This window comes from Mastigoproctus giganteus, chromosome 14 (genome assembly GCF_048544385.1).
Source record: "Mastigoproctus giganteus isolate SK-2022 chromosome 14, ASM4854438v1, whole genome shotgun sequence".
In the NCBI taxonomy this organism is placed as follows: Eukaryota; Metazoa; Arthropoda; class Arachnida; order Uropygi; family Thelyphonidae; genus Mastigoproctus; species Mastigoproctus giganteus.
This window is the reverse complement of record NC_143588.1, coordinates 88319963-88333931: the sequence shown is the minus strand read 5'-3', so window position 1 is coordinate 88333931 and position 13969 is coordinate 88319963. Positions and strand designations below refer to the sequence as shown.

Genomic DNA, 13969 nt, shown 5'->3' with positions numbered 1-13969 from the left:
CAGAACAGTGCAAAACAGATCTTAAGTTTTAATATCCCTGCATTTTATTATGATATTAGACATCAGTGTTCATCAGTAACAACTGATACAATTCATTAGCATTTTTCTCCTGTGCATGATAATTAGGAGTGTTTTCAGTGAGATTATGCAAAAAGGCAAGGAAGATCACTTCATTGGAAGCATTCAATATTGTGTTTCTTGTATACAGTGGATTTTTGAAAGGATCTATTGTTCAATGAAGCATAATTTTCGGCAACATAACATGCCCTCTATCTACACAGCAGCACTGTGACAAAGTCATTAAAAGTGTCATATACTTTACCACAAACGTTTACTTGTCTGCTGAACAAACAGAGTCCAAAACAATCCAGTTAGTGTCGAGCCCATACCAGCATATTTATCAGAAGCTGGTGTATGACATTCTTCGTACATAAGTGTCACCCTTAAAAAATGGCCATTATTCAAGAACTCAGATAAAAATTAAAAATTTAATCAATTTAATTTCTGTATGGATTTAGTGTGAGCAGCATCTAAACTTGAAAAGAAATGGTTTGTGAGTGATGAATTACATTTTAAGTGGAATGGTGATGCCAACTGATAGTGCTACAAATAAATACCAATATTCCTTGTTAAGATCACAAATTCACTTAATTCATTGAGGATGAAGGTATGGTTTGCTGTTTTGAGATAATTAGTCCTTTCTGTTTCAAAATGGCCAAGCAGTTTCAGGTATGTAGAAGGCTACTATGATATAATGTGGGAGTTCCAACTACGATGTGAAGTAACTGACAACATAAATGAGATATGATATCAACATGATGGAGTAACACCTCATATGGCAAGAGAGAATATTTACTTCTTCCTCCTCCTATTTACTTAAAAATGTACTCGAAAAATCAAAAAAAAAAAAAAAAAAAAAAAAAAAAAAAAAAAAATCAGAAATATTTAATGTCTTATAAAATTCTGAACAAACGTAACCATTATATAGAAATTAAAATATCAGAAAATATTGTCTTCTCTGTCTTGTGGGTACCCAGTTTTGTGATGATATCCAGCACCAACTGGAAAAAATAAAAAAATAATAAAACAGCAGAGAACCTATACAAAGCATTTTTGTTCACAATATAAATCAAAACAAACATCTTATCGATTATAAAAAATTTAGTTTTAATTTCCAAGTCATTTTAAATTTTCCTTACTTTGAATCCCCCTATTGTTAATGCAGGGTCCTGCGACTTGATCTGATGATTTCAGGAGGTGATTTCCAAGGTCATTTTGAGTGAAAAATGTCATAATATCAACATGAGTCCAATTCTCAACAGTTATTGAGCTATGAGTATTTTAAATGCAACTTGACACGAAGTAATTTGGTACTGAACAAAATATTTTTATTACGGAAAATATTATGCTATACATTACTTTGAACAAATTGGAAAATGATTACGTTGTACAGTTTAAGTATTTTAATCTATGGTAATAGTTCAAAACATCTACTATCAGCTTGGAGGGCAATGCCTGGCTCATTTGACTAATGTGTACCCTTATGAAGAATCACAGTATTATTATTGTATTGTGGCATAAAAGATTTGCTGAAGTAGTTCACCTTTTATGTCTACCTTGTGTTCATACATCATGTTTTTCATAAAACCCAATACATGTTAATCCAATGGGTTTAGATCTGCCAAATACAGTGGCCAAATCAAAATTCCTCCATGTTTAATCCATCAACCAGCAAACCCTTCACTCAGATGCTGTATGACATTCCTACTGAAATGCAGAAGGTGCTCTTTCATGCTGTTAGTACAACTGCAATCATGTTAGCATAAGAATTTTGTCTAAGTGGGACAACAGTTTATTTTGTGTAAATGTCACCTGTTAGAGGAGGCGAATGTATGGTCCAAGCAATGGTCACCAAGAACACCACACATTTACAGAAAAACAAATCTGGAAGTTTAAATATATTAAAATTCATTGCAAACTATAAAGTGTTGCCATTAAATAACGAGACTGTTGAAATAAAATAAATATAATGGAATATTTCATACCTTACCTCTTCAAAATAATTTTCTTGGGCTTGCTCATGCTGTTCCATAAGTTTCTTCCAAACACAGAAACATTTCGGAAATCATCTTCTTTAAGCCCTTTTAACACTTCGGTTGTTTTTTTTCTGAATGTCTTCAATGGACTGAAATTGGGTCCCCTTAAGTACACTTCTTAGTTTAGGGAAGAGAAAAAAAGTCCCAAGGGGCTAGGTCTGAAAAGTAGGCTGCATATGTTCACACACATTTGTTTTTTTGGCCTGAAAATGGTGAACAGAGTGTGCGTTGTGTGCTGGCAGAAAACGAGCCAAGGTCAACTACTGTACCTTTGTTTCACACGTGCTTGGTGTGTAGTGGCTGTGTTCACAGTCTCGTCTTGATGGAGCATTCAATCATCCTTCCATAATTCTCTTCCTTCAAATTTTTTCATGCAGCCTTGTCATAACTTCAATATAGTATGTTTGATTGATAGCTTAATTTGGTGTTTTCTTAGCCAGAAACTGGCAAACAGAGTGCATGTTGCGTGCTGGAGCATCCTACCACCTTTCCACAATTCAGATCTCTTCCTTCGAATTTTTTCATGCACCTTTGTCTGAACTTCAATAATGGTATGTTTGATTGATAGTTTGATTTGGTGGGACATATGCAGCCATAATAATTCCTTTAATGTTGAAGGAAATATGGTTTTCATTTTTGATTTTGATATTCTTGCTTTTTTTGATTTGGAGGATCGTTTTGTCTTCCATTGCATTGACTGTCTTTTAGTTTAAGGGTCATATTGGAACACCCAACTTTCATTACAAGTAACTACAGTACTCAAAGTCTAGATCTTCAATTTATTTTGAAACATCTTCATAAACTTGGGGTCTTCTCACTGTTCAATCTCCATTCAAAATTTTTGGTACCATCTTGGCACACACACACACACCTTTTTCGTGCCTAAATTTTCAGTTAAAATTTGTCTAACTGTTTCTTTGTCAACGTTGAGTTCTAATGATTTTAATGCTTAAACAATAATCACTTCTGATCAATGTCCTTACCTGGTCCACATTTTCATCAGTTTTCATGGATACTATACAGCATGGTCATTCATTGTCTTCCATCTCAAAATCTTTTATGCCATTCAAAGATGCAAGCTCTTGACATAGTATCTTTCCCACAAACTTGATGTAACATTTCATAACTTTCAATTGGTGTTTTCTTTAGTTTTGTTAAAAATTTGTGGTTGATTCGCTGTTCAATACTTTTGTCTATCATTTTTCTGGCAAACTGCCTAAACAAGGCAATAGGCAAAACATGCATAAAAAAACATATTTGTGTATATTCAGCACTTCTAAATTTTGTAAAATAGGCAATATAAACCTGTCTCACTGCAAAACAAATGAGCATGTTGGAATGTGACTTAGCAGACAACTAAGGAAAGGTTCAAAGTCAACTGCTGTGCCTCTGTTTCACATGTGGCACTTGGTGTGTAGTGGCTGTGTGCGCAGTCTTGTTATTTAATAGCAATACCTTGTACTTTTGAAATCAATATCCTGCTGGTAAGTGTCCCCCTTGCATGAATTTAAAATAAAAACTTATTCTAGGGGCAGTGAAAAACCTTGGACCAATAATGAAAAGTGGTGGTGGTGGTAGTTATAAATTTTATGCAGCATCAGGAACTGAGGCTGTATTATACCAGCATATTGTTTCAAGCAGTGTGTTCAGATGCAATATTGAATAGATGTATGAAAATTATGCACAATGGAAGTTAAACTTGAGTATCCAAGCTGCTGTTTGCTCTACTGCAGTAGTCTAGAAGTTGTTGCTGAGAAACACCACAGACAAGTAAAAATTCTCAACATAAGATTATAATAGAGTTGCCGTATCCAAATCACTAAAAAAGAGGGCATTTCCAAGAATCGGATTAAAAAAAAAAAAAGAGGATAAATCAATAGAGAAATAAGACAAAAAAAAAAAAAATCATGCACTAATAAACCAAGTTTTGATAATCAATATAATACATTATCAAAACATGCATAAAAAAAACATTTGTGTATATTCAGCACTTCTAAATTTTGTAAAATATTGTGCTTGATACTGTAAGGTCAAAAAATATGTTAACAATTACTAAAAGCGACACACTCTTTTATTAAAATTGAAGCTTCCATTATTTCTGTGACTGTTTATATTTTACCGATAACATAATTTGTTTTAACAAGGATAAGTTAGAATATAAGTAGATACGAAATTAGAGCAAGGCATTTCTTTAAAATTATACTGTAAAAATAATGTTTTTTATAGCATCAATAAGTAATTTGTTTCTGCATTTTGTCCACTAACTATTTACTACTGACCCTTTTTTATATTTGCATTGTGAGGAGTTATTGCAAAAAAAAATATGCCTGGTTTAAGCATTCAAGTATTCTCTGGGCTTTTTGCATTTTTGAAAAATATGGTCCATTTTTCATGGGCTAGCATTTAACTGAATTATTCATTTTTGCTTTCCATTTCTACAAAATTTTTCAAGCTTGTTAATTGATCAAAATATTTAACATCATCAATTTGAATCTCTTTAACAATCAAATACTGGACACTATTCCATATCCTTCTATGTTTGCTTTTCATTTAGGTTCATCTGTGTGAAACATGAAAATTCTTCTTGAGGTTTCATCCACTTATCCAAATACTCCAGTCAATTACTATATTTCATCGCAACACAAAAATTTTTGCACAAATTATCTTGATCCTGTGCACTTTTTTCTGCAAGTAATGATTTAATTTTTAGAGGAATGAATGTTTGAATTGAGAATTCTTCAAGAATGTTCCTCGGCGATTTCAAACTACTCAATATTCAGCAATTGAGTTGCGTTCTCTTTCAATGTGAATGGGAATATATTGAACAATGAATGTACTAACCAAAGATATGATTCACTGAACCCATTTTGAAAAAAAATTTTTTGATTACCATTGGTGGCTTTGCTTGGGATTAAAAAAATGCCTTCAGTGGTGGAAACATTTGAATAATCCTTTCAACACGTGGAAATAATAACCACCTTGTCTTGCTGTTAGAAAGGATCTGTCTGTACTCAACGTTCACAAACTCACAATATGCTCTCAAATTCTCAGTTCACAGAGTACTGATGTGAAAAATGTTGATGAATTTTAAAGATAGCATTTTCAATGTCAATTTCCAACTTTTCTGCTGTACTATGTACACAATTATTTAAAATATGAGCAGAGATGTAACATTTCATAACTTTCAATTGGTGTTTTCTTTAGTTTTTTTTTTTTTTTTTTCCTTTCAACAATATCTTCATGTTTTGAAAACACATTATTCCCTTTTTCATTGCACCTGATCCTCTGAACAATAGCAATAGAAATTGTCAGTGGTAAATGAAATACATGTTTCTAATAAATGTTTTTCAAGTGTTCTTTTAAATAGTCAGAAACTGATTCTGCTGTCTCATCTGTTGTGTTTTCTATTTCAATTAATTTTGACTGAAAACCACCAATTTTCCAAAAAAAATATTGAATGATCATTGGAAAAAATTTTAGTGAACCATGATTACTAGCATCAGTAGAAACACCACAGAACACAATATTGTTTATTTCGAATGTTTTCAGTCTGTTTTCAACTGAGTGGTTTGCAATCACAGAAATTATGTCATCAATCTTGGTTTTAGCACAAGAAACCTTGGCAATTTCAGAGTCAGGAAAAGTAATTTTGAACAAGATGGATGTACAGTTCATTGAATTAAAAATCCAATGGTGTTAATGTGGTGGAAAGCAAAGCAAAAACTTTAAAAAAAAAAATCTTGACCTTGGGTAAATGATAGCAAGCAAAACCTTAATGCAATTGTATTACATTAAGGTTTTGCTTGCTATCATTTACTTTTCCAAAATAAATGAAGTGTTTTTGTTTTTTTTTTTTTTAATGTGTTTTTGCTTCCAATCTGATGTTTCAAATCAGCAGCAGCTTTATTTGCCACTGAAATGAATGTTCCAGATTTGCATGTCAAGTATTCTGCTTTGTGAAGGCTAAATTTTAGAATTATAGGCAACTCATAATTTCTTCTAAATTATGAATATCTTTAGACTGATACCCAGCATGCTCTTAAATTTTGTTTTCCATTCATCAAATGTTACCAAATGGACTTGGCCACTTCTACTGTCATGCCATATTAAAAATGGCATAAATTTACTTTTATTTAAGTCTTCAGCAAATTTTAAAGCATTTTCTTGGATTAACAATGTAGTTATATTTCTCACTTGAAAATCAACAAAAAATTTAACTTAAAAAACAAAACTAAAATATTTTAACTTCATCTTTAATTTCTTCATTATCTGTTGAACCATAATTTCTTTTCTATTCTCAGGGAAATTCTTCTTATAATCTTCATGCAAAATAACTTTTAGCGATTACATTTTGTTTTGTATTTGAGTTCGGCACACCAGATTTTAGCAATATTTTTAGCATCATTGAAACTCTGTGCTGAACATTTTTAATACTGTCCATTACTAAACTGTATGGTGTAGCTACAGTACTTCGCTCCTTTATGAAACATATCAAAATCAAAACTTTACAGGAAAACCATGTGACTGCTCTAATTGATTGCACATACAGTCATTCCTTGTTCTCAATTACTCTAATAGCATTGCACTGTAAATTGGTCGTGTAAACAGTGCCTCAACTGAAGCGCTGCAAGCAACTGTAAACTGTTGTAACTCTAAATTTATTTAAAAATTCAAAGTCTCAAAAATTTATTTTTAGTGCATACAGTATTGCCATTTATATTTTTGTGTTAGGGTATACATTATTCATTATGATACGTAATTAAATTTTCTGAAAATAAAAATGCTTCCACACAGGCAAGATTAACTATGGGGGAATGAATGCACTACTTGCTGATTATGTCAGACAGCTGATGCTTAATAAATGGTGTTTATAGAGGGACTTAACAAGGAACTGATAAAACGTACCACTTAACCGATGGCGGTGCCTAATAGAGGATTGCTGAAATTATGTTTCATTATGTTATTACACAGTATCTTTGGCACCTGATAATCATAAACACATTTGAGGTTATCTAACTTCCAAGATTGATGTTACTATAGAGATCTTTTTCACCACCTGTGAGGTGATCTAATTGAGGTGTAAGGCCTTGAATGAATTGAGTAAGCTCAATGCTAATGGATTCTTTCACTTGCTCAGATTACGAACCTGAGGGGTTTGTAATTATAAATTCAAATTGAAGAAAGACAATTGTAGAACAGATGTTTGGAAATTCGCCTTTAGCCAGCCGGTGGTTGATAGTTGGAACAAACTTCCATCTGTTGTAGTGGAGGTCACCAACTTAAATAAGTTCAAGGCAGAATTAGACATACATTTGGAGTGAATGGATGGGTGAAATGGGAAGGGAGTTTTTTCTTATTTTTTTGGCTGATGCTTTATAAGCTTGCTTTCTTGCATCATATGCCCTACTAATGCTATAGACGCCATATAATAATAATTAACTTGTACTAACAAATTATAGAGATTTTATTGATTTAGATGCATTTTTAAGTTTAAGCAGTCATTTAATCACTGAAATGGCAAAAAGCCAGACATTTTGAAAATTTGTAAAAAATCTGCCTGGACCCAAAATTTTGACAAAAAAAAAAAAAAAAAAAAAAAAAAAGGACATATAGCAACCCTACATTATAACAGTAAAATAACTTCCAGTAACAGAATAAATGTTACACTGAAATGAATGCATAAATCTAACATAAAATAATTAATTTAAGCCCAACTTTCCAATTACTCTATGGATGCTGACTGCAGAAGTTCAGTGACCAAAAGGTAGTAAGCAAATTTTAGGTTATTTAATTTTCTACACAACTTCATAACCTACAAAGAATATTTAAGAAGAAAAATATGTTTTACTAAGTAAATAAAAACTGCATTATGCAATATATTAGTACTTTATTATGCATAGTGAAAATATGTGATTTATTGTTCAAACACCAGAAATCTCCGAGTTGCAATGCCACTGGTTTTGGAGCTTTGTACATGGATTTGCTTTTCCAAGCCTTATTACAAAAGGAAATTTTTATTTATTTATTATTTTTTTTTTTTCAGCTTACAAATCTTGGGATGGGAAAAAATAAAAATAAATTTCCTTTTAAAAAAGGAAATTATTTATTTTCCATTTAAAAAAGGTTTAAACCATTATCAGGGGTTAATAAATAATATTGGAGAGCCAATTTTGAAATCAAGGGTTGGTCACATTATCTACATTCAATTTGGCTCATGGAAAGAGAGAGAGAGAGAGAGAGAGAGATTCCCCCTCACTAAGATCGAGTGCCAGGCCTTTGGCATTAAAGTTTCAGCTTATGTTCAACTCATAGCTAAATAAGTCTGCCTAAGTTTCTAATATATTTTTAAATTGTATAGAATTACCTGAACAGGTGAAGCTTCTACACATTTAAAAAGCTGAGACACACCAAAACAATTGTTTCAAAGTTTACTGGCTTCTCATCAGTTAGATAATGGTCTCTATTAGTGAAAATATAGCAGTTGTTAAAAACATAACTGCATTTGCACTATAATACTATAATAATAATTAGTGCCAAATACCTGCCAAGAATCTTCAATGAGAGCAGAATATCTCTCTCATACTTGAAATCAAATGCAGGTAACATGTACAAATTTTGGATTTTATTTTGAGTCAATTTTGTCAATCAAATTTTAAATTAGTAAAGATGGAAACACAAGAAGGTATTCTCAATAAAAACACTTTTGGGGGTTTATAACAATATCAATACTATAGGAATGGCAGGGGTATTTCAATGCAATAGTTGAAATAAAATCAAAATTCATACGCATTATCTGCTTTTGATTATGGAAAGACATTTTGCTCTTGCAGTAGATCAAGTGCCAAATCCTTTGCGCTTGATCTTCAACAAGGGCAAAATGACAACTTATATTTAACTTAGAACCAAGAGAAGTCCAACTTCATGACAAATACTATTACAGTTCTGCCTAAGTTGCTTTAAATTGTATAGCATCATCTGAATATGTGTATATGTCATATTATTTTTAAATGTATACTTTACTATACATTTAAAAATCCAAGACCCTGCCAGCACAGCTGTATGGAAGTTCACTGTAGTTTTCTTTTAAACCCTAGAACTGGGCTGCATTTGCCCTACAGAGTATTTCAATGCTGTAGTTGAAATAAAATCAAAATTTGTATGTATTACCAGAGATTATCTGGTAATGTATATTATTATCAGACACTATCTGCCAGCTGATGAGAAGCCAGTAAAGCTTAGAAACAGTCAACCTGGCAGTACCTCAGATTTTTAAAATGTATAGTGGATTTGTCTATTCAGGTTACAGTATACAATTTAAAAAGATATTAGCAACTTAGGAAGAACTGTGCATAACAGTCTGTCACTAAGTTGAACATAAGCCCAAGCCTTAGTGCCAAATACCTGCCAAGAATCTTCAATGAGAGCAGAATATCTCTCTCATACTTGAAATCAAATGCAAGTAACATGTACAAATTTTGGATTTTATTTTGAGCCAATTTTGTCAATCAAATTTTAAATTAGTAAAGATGGAAACACAAGACAATATTCTCAATAAAAACACTTTTGGGGGTTTATAACAATATCAAGTATGATAATTTTCTCAAATAATAAATTATTACATTAGAAGAAAGAAAAGCTACATCTCATGTTAATTTTCAGTGTCAGACTTATCAGATGACAAAGTGACTCTCTTTGATCAGTCTGCAAAATTATAGTATTTATCTCTATAACAAGGGAGAATTCACTGTCAATGTTGAATCACTAATGAAAAATCAGCAAAAAAGTAAGTCCAGATTGGCTTGTCTGGCCATGCCCAAAGAAACCTACAATATCTCTGATATGCAACATAACCCAGCATACCTAGCTATATGAAGTGCCTGTGATGAAGCATTCATATAGTTAGGTATTAGCATAGGCACATGATGCAAGAAAGCAAGCTTATGCAGCATCAGCAAAAAAAAAAAAAAAAAAAAAAAGAAAACCACTCTCCCATTTCACCCCTCCGTTCGTTCCAAATACCTGTCCAGCCCAGCCTTAAATTTATTTAGGCTATCAACTTCCACAACAAAGGATGGAAGTTTGTTCCACCAACCAATTACCCGCTGGCTAAAGGCAAACTTCCACACATCTATCCTACATCTGTCTTTCCTCAATTTGAATTTATACCCTCTCAAATGATTATTCTGAGCAAGAGGAAGAATCCCATCAGCATTGAGCATGCTCAAACCATTCAAGGCTTTATACATTTCAATCAGATCACCTCGCAGATGCCTAGTCTCCAGACACTGTAATTTGCAAAACTAAAGCCTTTCTTCATAAGAGCACAACCCTTTGTTCCATTCACTAATCTTGTTGCCCTTCTCTGTACTCATTCCAACAGCTCTACATCCTTCTTAAAATGAGGCCTCCAGACCTGTATACAGTACTCAAGGTGTGGCCTGACCATTGCCTTATACAAGAGGATAATCACCACCTTATCCCTGCTAGAAAAATTCCTGTATATCATGGACAAGACACCATGAGCTACTCTTGCAGACCGTCTGCACTGCTCGGAAAACTTCATATCTACCTGCACAATTACCCCGAGGTCCTTTTCGTTCTCTACCACTGTCAGTGTATTACCACAGAGTTGATATGTTACTCTGGGATTACTGCTTCTATATGAAGTACTTTTCATTTGTCAATGTTAAACTTCATTTGCCACCTCTCAGCCCATCTGCTCAACTTTTCTAGATTCTGTTGCAGCAGCGTACTGTCATTAGTGTCCTTAACAACCCTGTCAACCTTCGTATCGTCTGCAAACTTGGACATTAAGCTTGATATACCATCATCAATATCATTTATTCCTTGACACCAACTTGGGGGAAGTAAAGTGTCAAGCCTTCGCAGATGACCTTGCACTGATGGTGGCGGCAGACTCCAGGGCCCAACTGGAGATACAGGCAAACCATGCCCTAGAGATCCTACAACAATGGGCAGAAGAAAACTTCCTACAAATTGAACCGACAAAAACAACGTCGATCCTTCTCAAAGGATCATTAAATATCAGAAGACCTCCGCAAATTAAAATAAAAGGAAAAACGATAAAGCTTACCACCCAAATGAAATATCTAGGTGTCATCGGGCGCCTCCGTAGCCAGGTGGGAAGGAGCAGCAGTGCGTAGTACACGCTTCTTGATTAGACCGGGGTTCGAGCCTGTCACCACCAAATACGGAGGATGCGGAAAGGTCAAGGGAATGACCACCGCATATTCCCGGAGCAATATGGCCTTAGTTGCTAATGCTCCTAAAAACCAAATAACATAGGTGTCATCCTTGACAACAATCTCTCCTTCCAACCTCATCTCAAGCAACTAAGAATAAAATTTAGAAACTACTCTGCACTGGTTGCCGGGGTTACAAGGCGTGACTGGGGCCTGAAAAAAGCGAACACTCTCTCTCTACTATAAGGCTACATTTATACCAACAATCTCATATGCTGCTCCAATCTGGTTCCACAAGACAGCCATGGCCGTAAATAAAAGAATTCTTGATTCAATCCAGAGATCAATCCTTCTAACAATAACCCGTGCATGCAGGACTGTCAGTACGCATGCACTCCTGGTGCTGGCGGGGGTTCTCCCACTGGATCTGGAGATTGTCAGGTGTGGACTGTCATACTACCTATCTAAAGGGATGCCCGTCACATTCGTGGGGTACACCATCGAACCTACAAATGACAGAAAGACAGAAAAGATCCGATTATTGGGGCATCTAAAACAAGAATGGCAAATCCGCTGGACAAACAGCACCAAAGGAGAAGTGACAAGGAAATTTCTTCCAGAATTACACAAAGTGTACCCTAAATCACCGGCTTGGCTCCACCCAGGACTGCACTCCACTTACCTCCTGACGGGTCACGGACCTTTCAATGAAAAACTTGCAGCCTTTCGGCTTGTGGAGGACCCACATTGTCCATGTGGGGAACGCGAGAGCTGGCAACATTTGATGCACCAATGTCCACTGTACGACCACCTACGTGGAATCCTAATCACCAGACTAACTTACTTACCTCAGGACCGGGAACACCATCTCCTGGACAGCTTCGATGAATATAGTGCGCTCGCCAAATTTGCACAAGACTTATTTGCAAGAAGGAGAACACAAATTGCAATCAATAATGCACGCCGTTAGCCCAGGGCTCCCTGCACATGAGCATCCAAACTGAACCAGACTATGGCCGCTTTGGCAGGACCTCACTCTCTCTCCTAGGATTGAACATCCATCACAAACGATAGGCGATCCGACACTATATATGCGGACTCCTACTAGACAATGATCTCTCTCTGGACGGGACTCTTTCTCCCATGTGCAACGCAATGACTGGACCACATGACCACAGCAACTCTGCTGCAGCACGTCGCCTGGCGTTCTGAACTGGGCACCTTTTCCCAGTTCACTTTTAAAACCCTATCCCTAGGCAGGGAAGGGGAAGAGATGGGCCTCTGTCTCATCCCCTCCCCTGCCGCCCTTTTCTCCCTGGTGGGGCTTGCTCCACTGACACTCCTGGGATCGCCTTCTCTTTCGTTCCCATACTTCTACCTGTTCCCCCCCAATCTTCAGTCTTCCTCCACTCTACCTTTACCGACCGTGAATGTCCCACTGCAAGCTGCTAAACTTCAATGTGGAAAATTAAACCTAACCTTCATTTAAAACATATCTCGGCCTTATCTAAACCTCTGTGTCTACCCCATTTTTTTTTTTTTTTTTTTTTTCATAGGCCCTAGCCACTGAAATCTCAGGAAATTAGGTGGCAGGGCCTGCCAGAGTAAATAATGTAATACTGGTGTACCTGGTCTGCCTCCACGGGGCCAAGTGTGGGCAACGTTGGGCCTCAGTAGGGGTCCAGCGGCTAAATGACCAGATGAACAACGGTACACGACAGTACACATGTACAAAATCCATACACTTTTAAATCTCTGGCCTCAACAGTGTTCTGTTTCACATGACAATGTATACTACGCGGAGATGGGGAAAACCCCTGGTGCCGTTTGACACGAATACACTTTACACTTTCATTTATAAATACAGAAAACAACAATGGACCCAACACTGAACCCCGAGGGACTCCACTAATAACATTAGTCCACGATGAGCAGTGACCATTGATTACCACTCTCTGTCTTCTCCCACTCAACCATCCCTTTATCCATAGCAGCAATTTGCCTCCAATGCCACACTGCTCCAATTTGTGCAGCAGTCTTCCATGTGCAACAGTATCAAAAGCCTTTCTAAGATCCAGATTTATGATATCAAAGTTATTCCCTGCATACAGTTCCTTTGTAACCACATCATAGTATCCAATCAAATTGGTCAGGCAAGACTTTCCCTTAACAAAACCATGCTGTGTCCAAGCTATAACTGAAACTGGTCTAGATGATCCTGCAATGCTTCTTTTACCAGTGCCTCCATTAATTTTCCTGGAACAGAAGTTAAAACTAATAGGTCTATAATTACTTTTGTCGACCTTTGATCCTCCTTTGTGAATTTAGGTCAGATTTGCACATCTCCCGTCCATAGGCACCTCCCCTGAGTCCAAAGAAGCTCTCATAATTATGTCTAAGGGTTTGCTTACTTCCTTTGCTGCCTCCTTTAATATAACTGGATAGATCCATCCACCCTGGGTGCCTATTTTACGTTTATCTTCAACAATTTCTCCTCCACTTTGCTCTCAGTTATTACAAAATCATCTAGCTCACTGCCAGAGTTCAATTCACCTCTGGCATTCCCCTAACTAAATAACTCCTCATGTGTGAATGTAGATGCAAAATACTCATTTAGTTTGTTAGCCACCTGAGTAGGATCATCAACAGTTGAACCTTCAATGTCCAGTG

At 35.6% G+C, this 13969-nt stretch overlaps 1 protein-coding gene across 1 annotated transcript in view; it reads right to left on the bottom strand.

The window, feature by feature from the left end:
• Window positions 1-980: 980 nt before the first annotated feature.
• Window positions 981-13969, bottom strand: part of Sec6 (Exocyst complex component Sec6) — a 347920-nt gene continuing 334931 nt past the window's right edge. Inside the window, exon 22 of the mRNA XM_090388448.1 lies at window positions 981-1061. Coding sequence (XP_090244574.1) covers window positions 981-1061 — 81 coding nt within the window. The remainder of the gene's footprint in view (window positions 1062-13969) is intronic.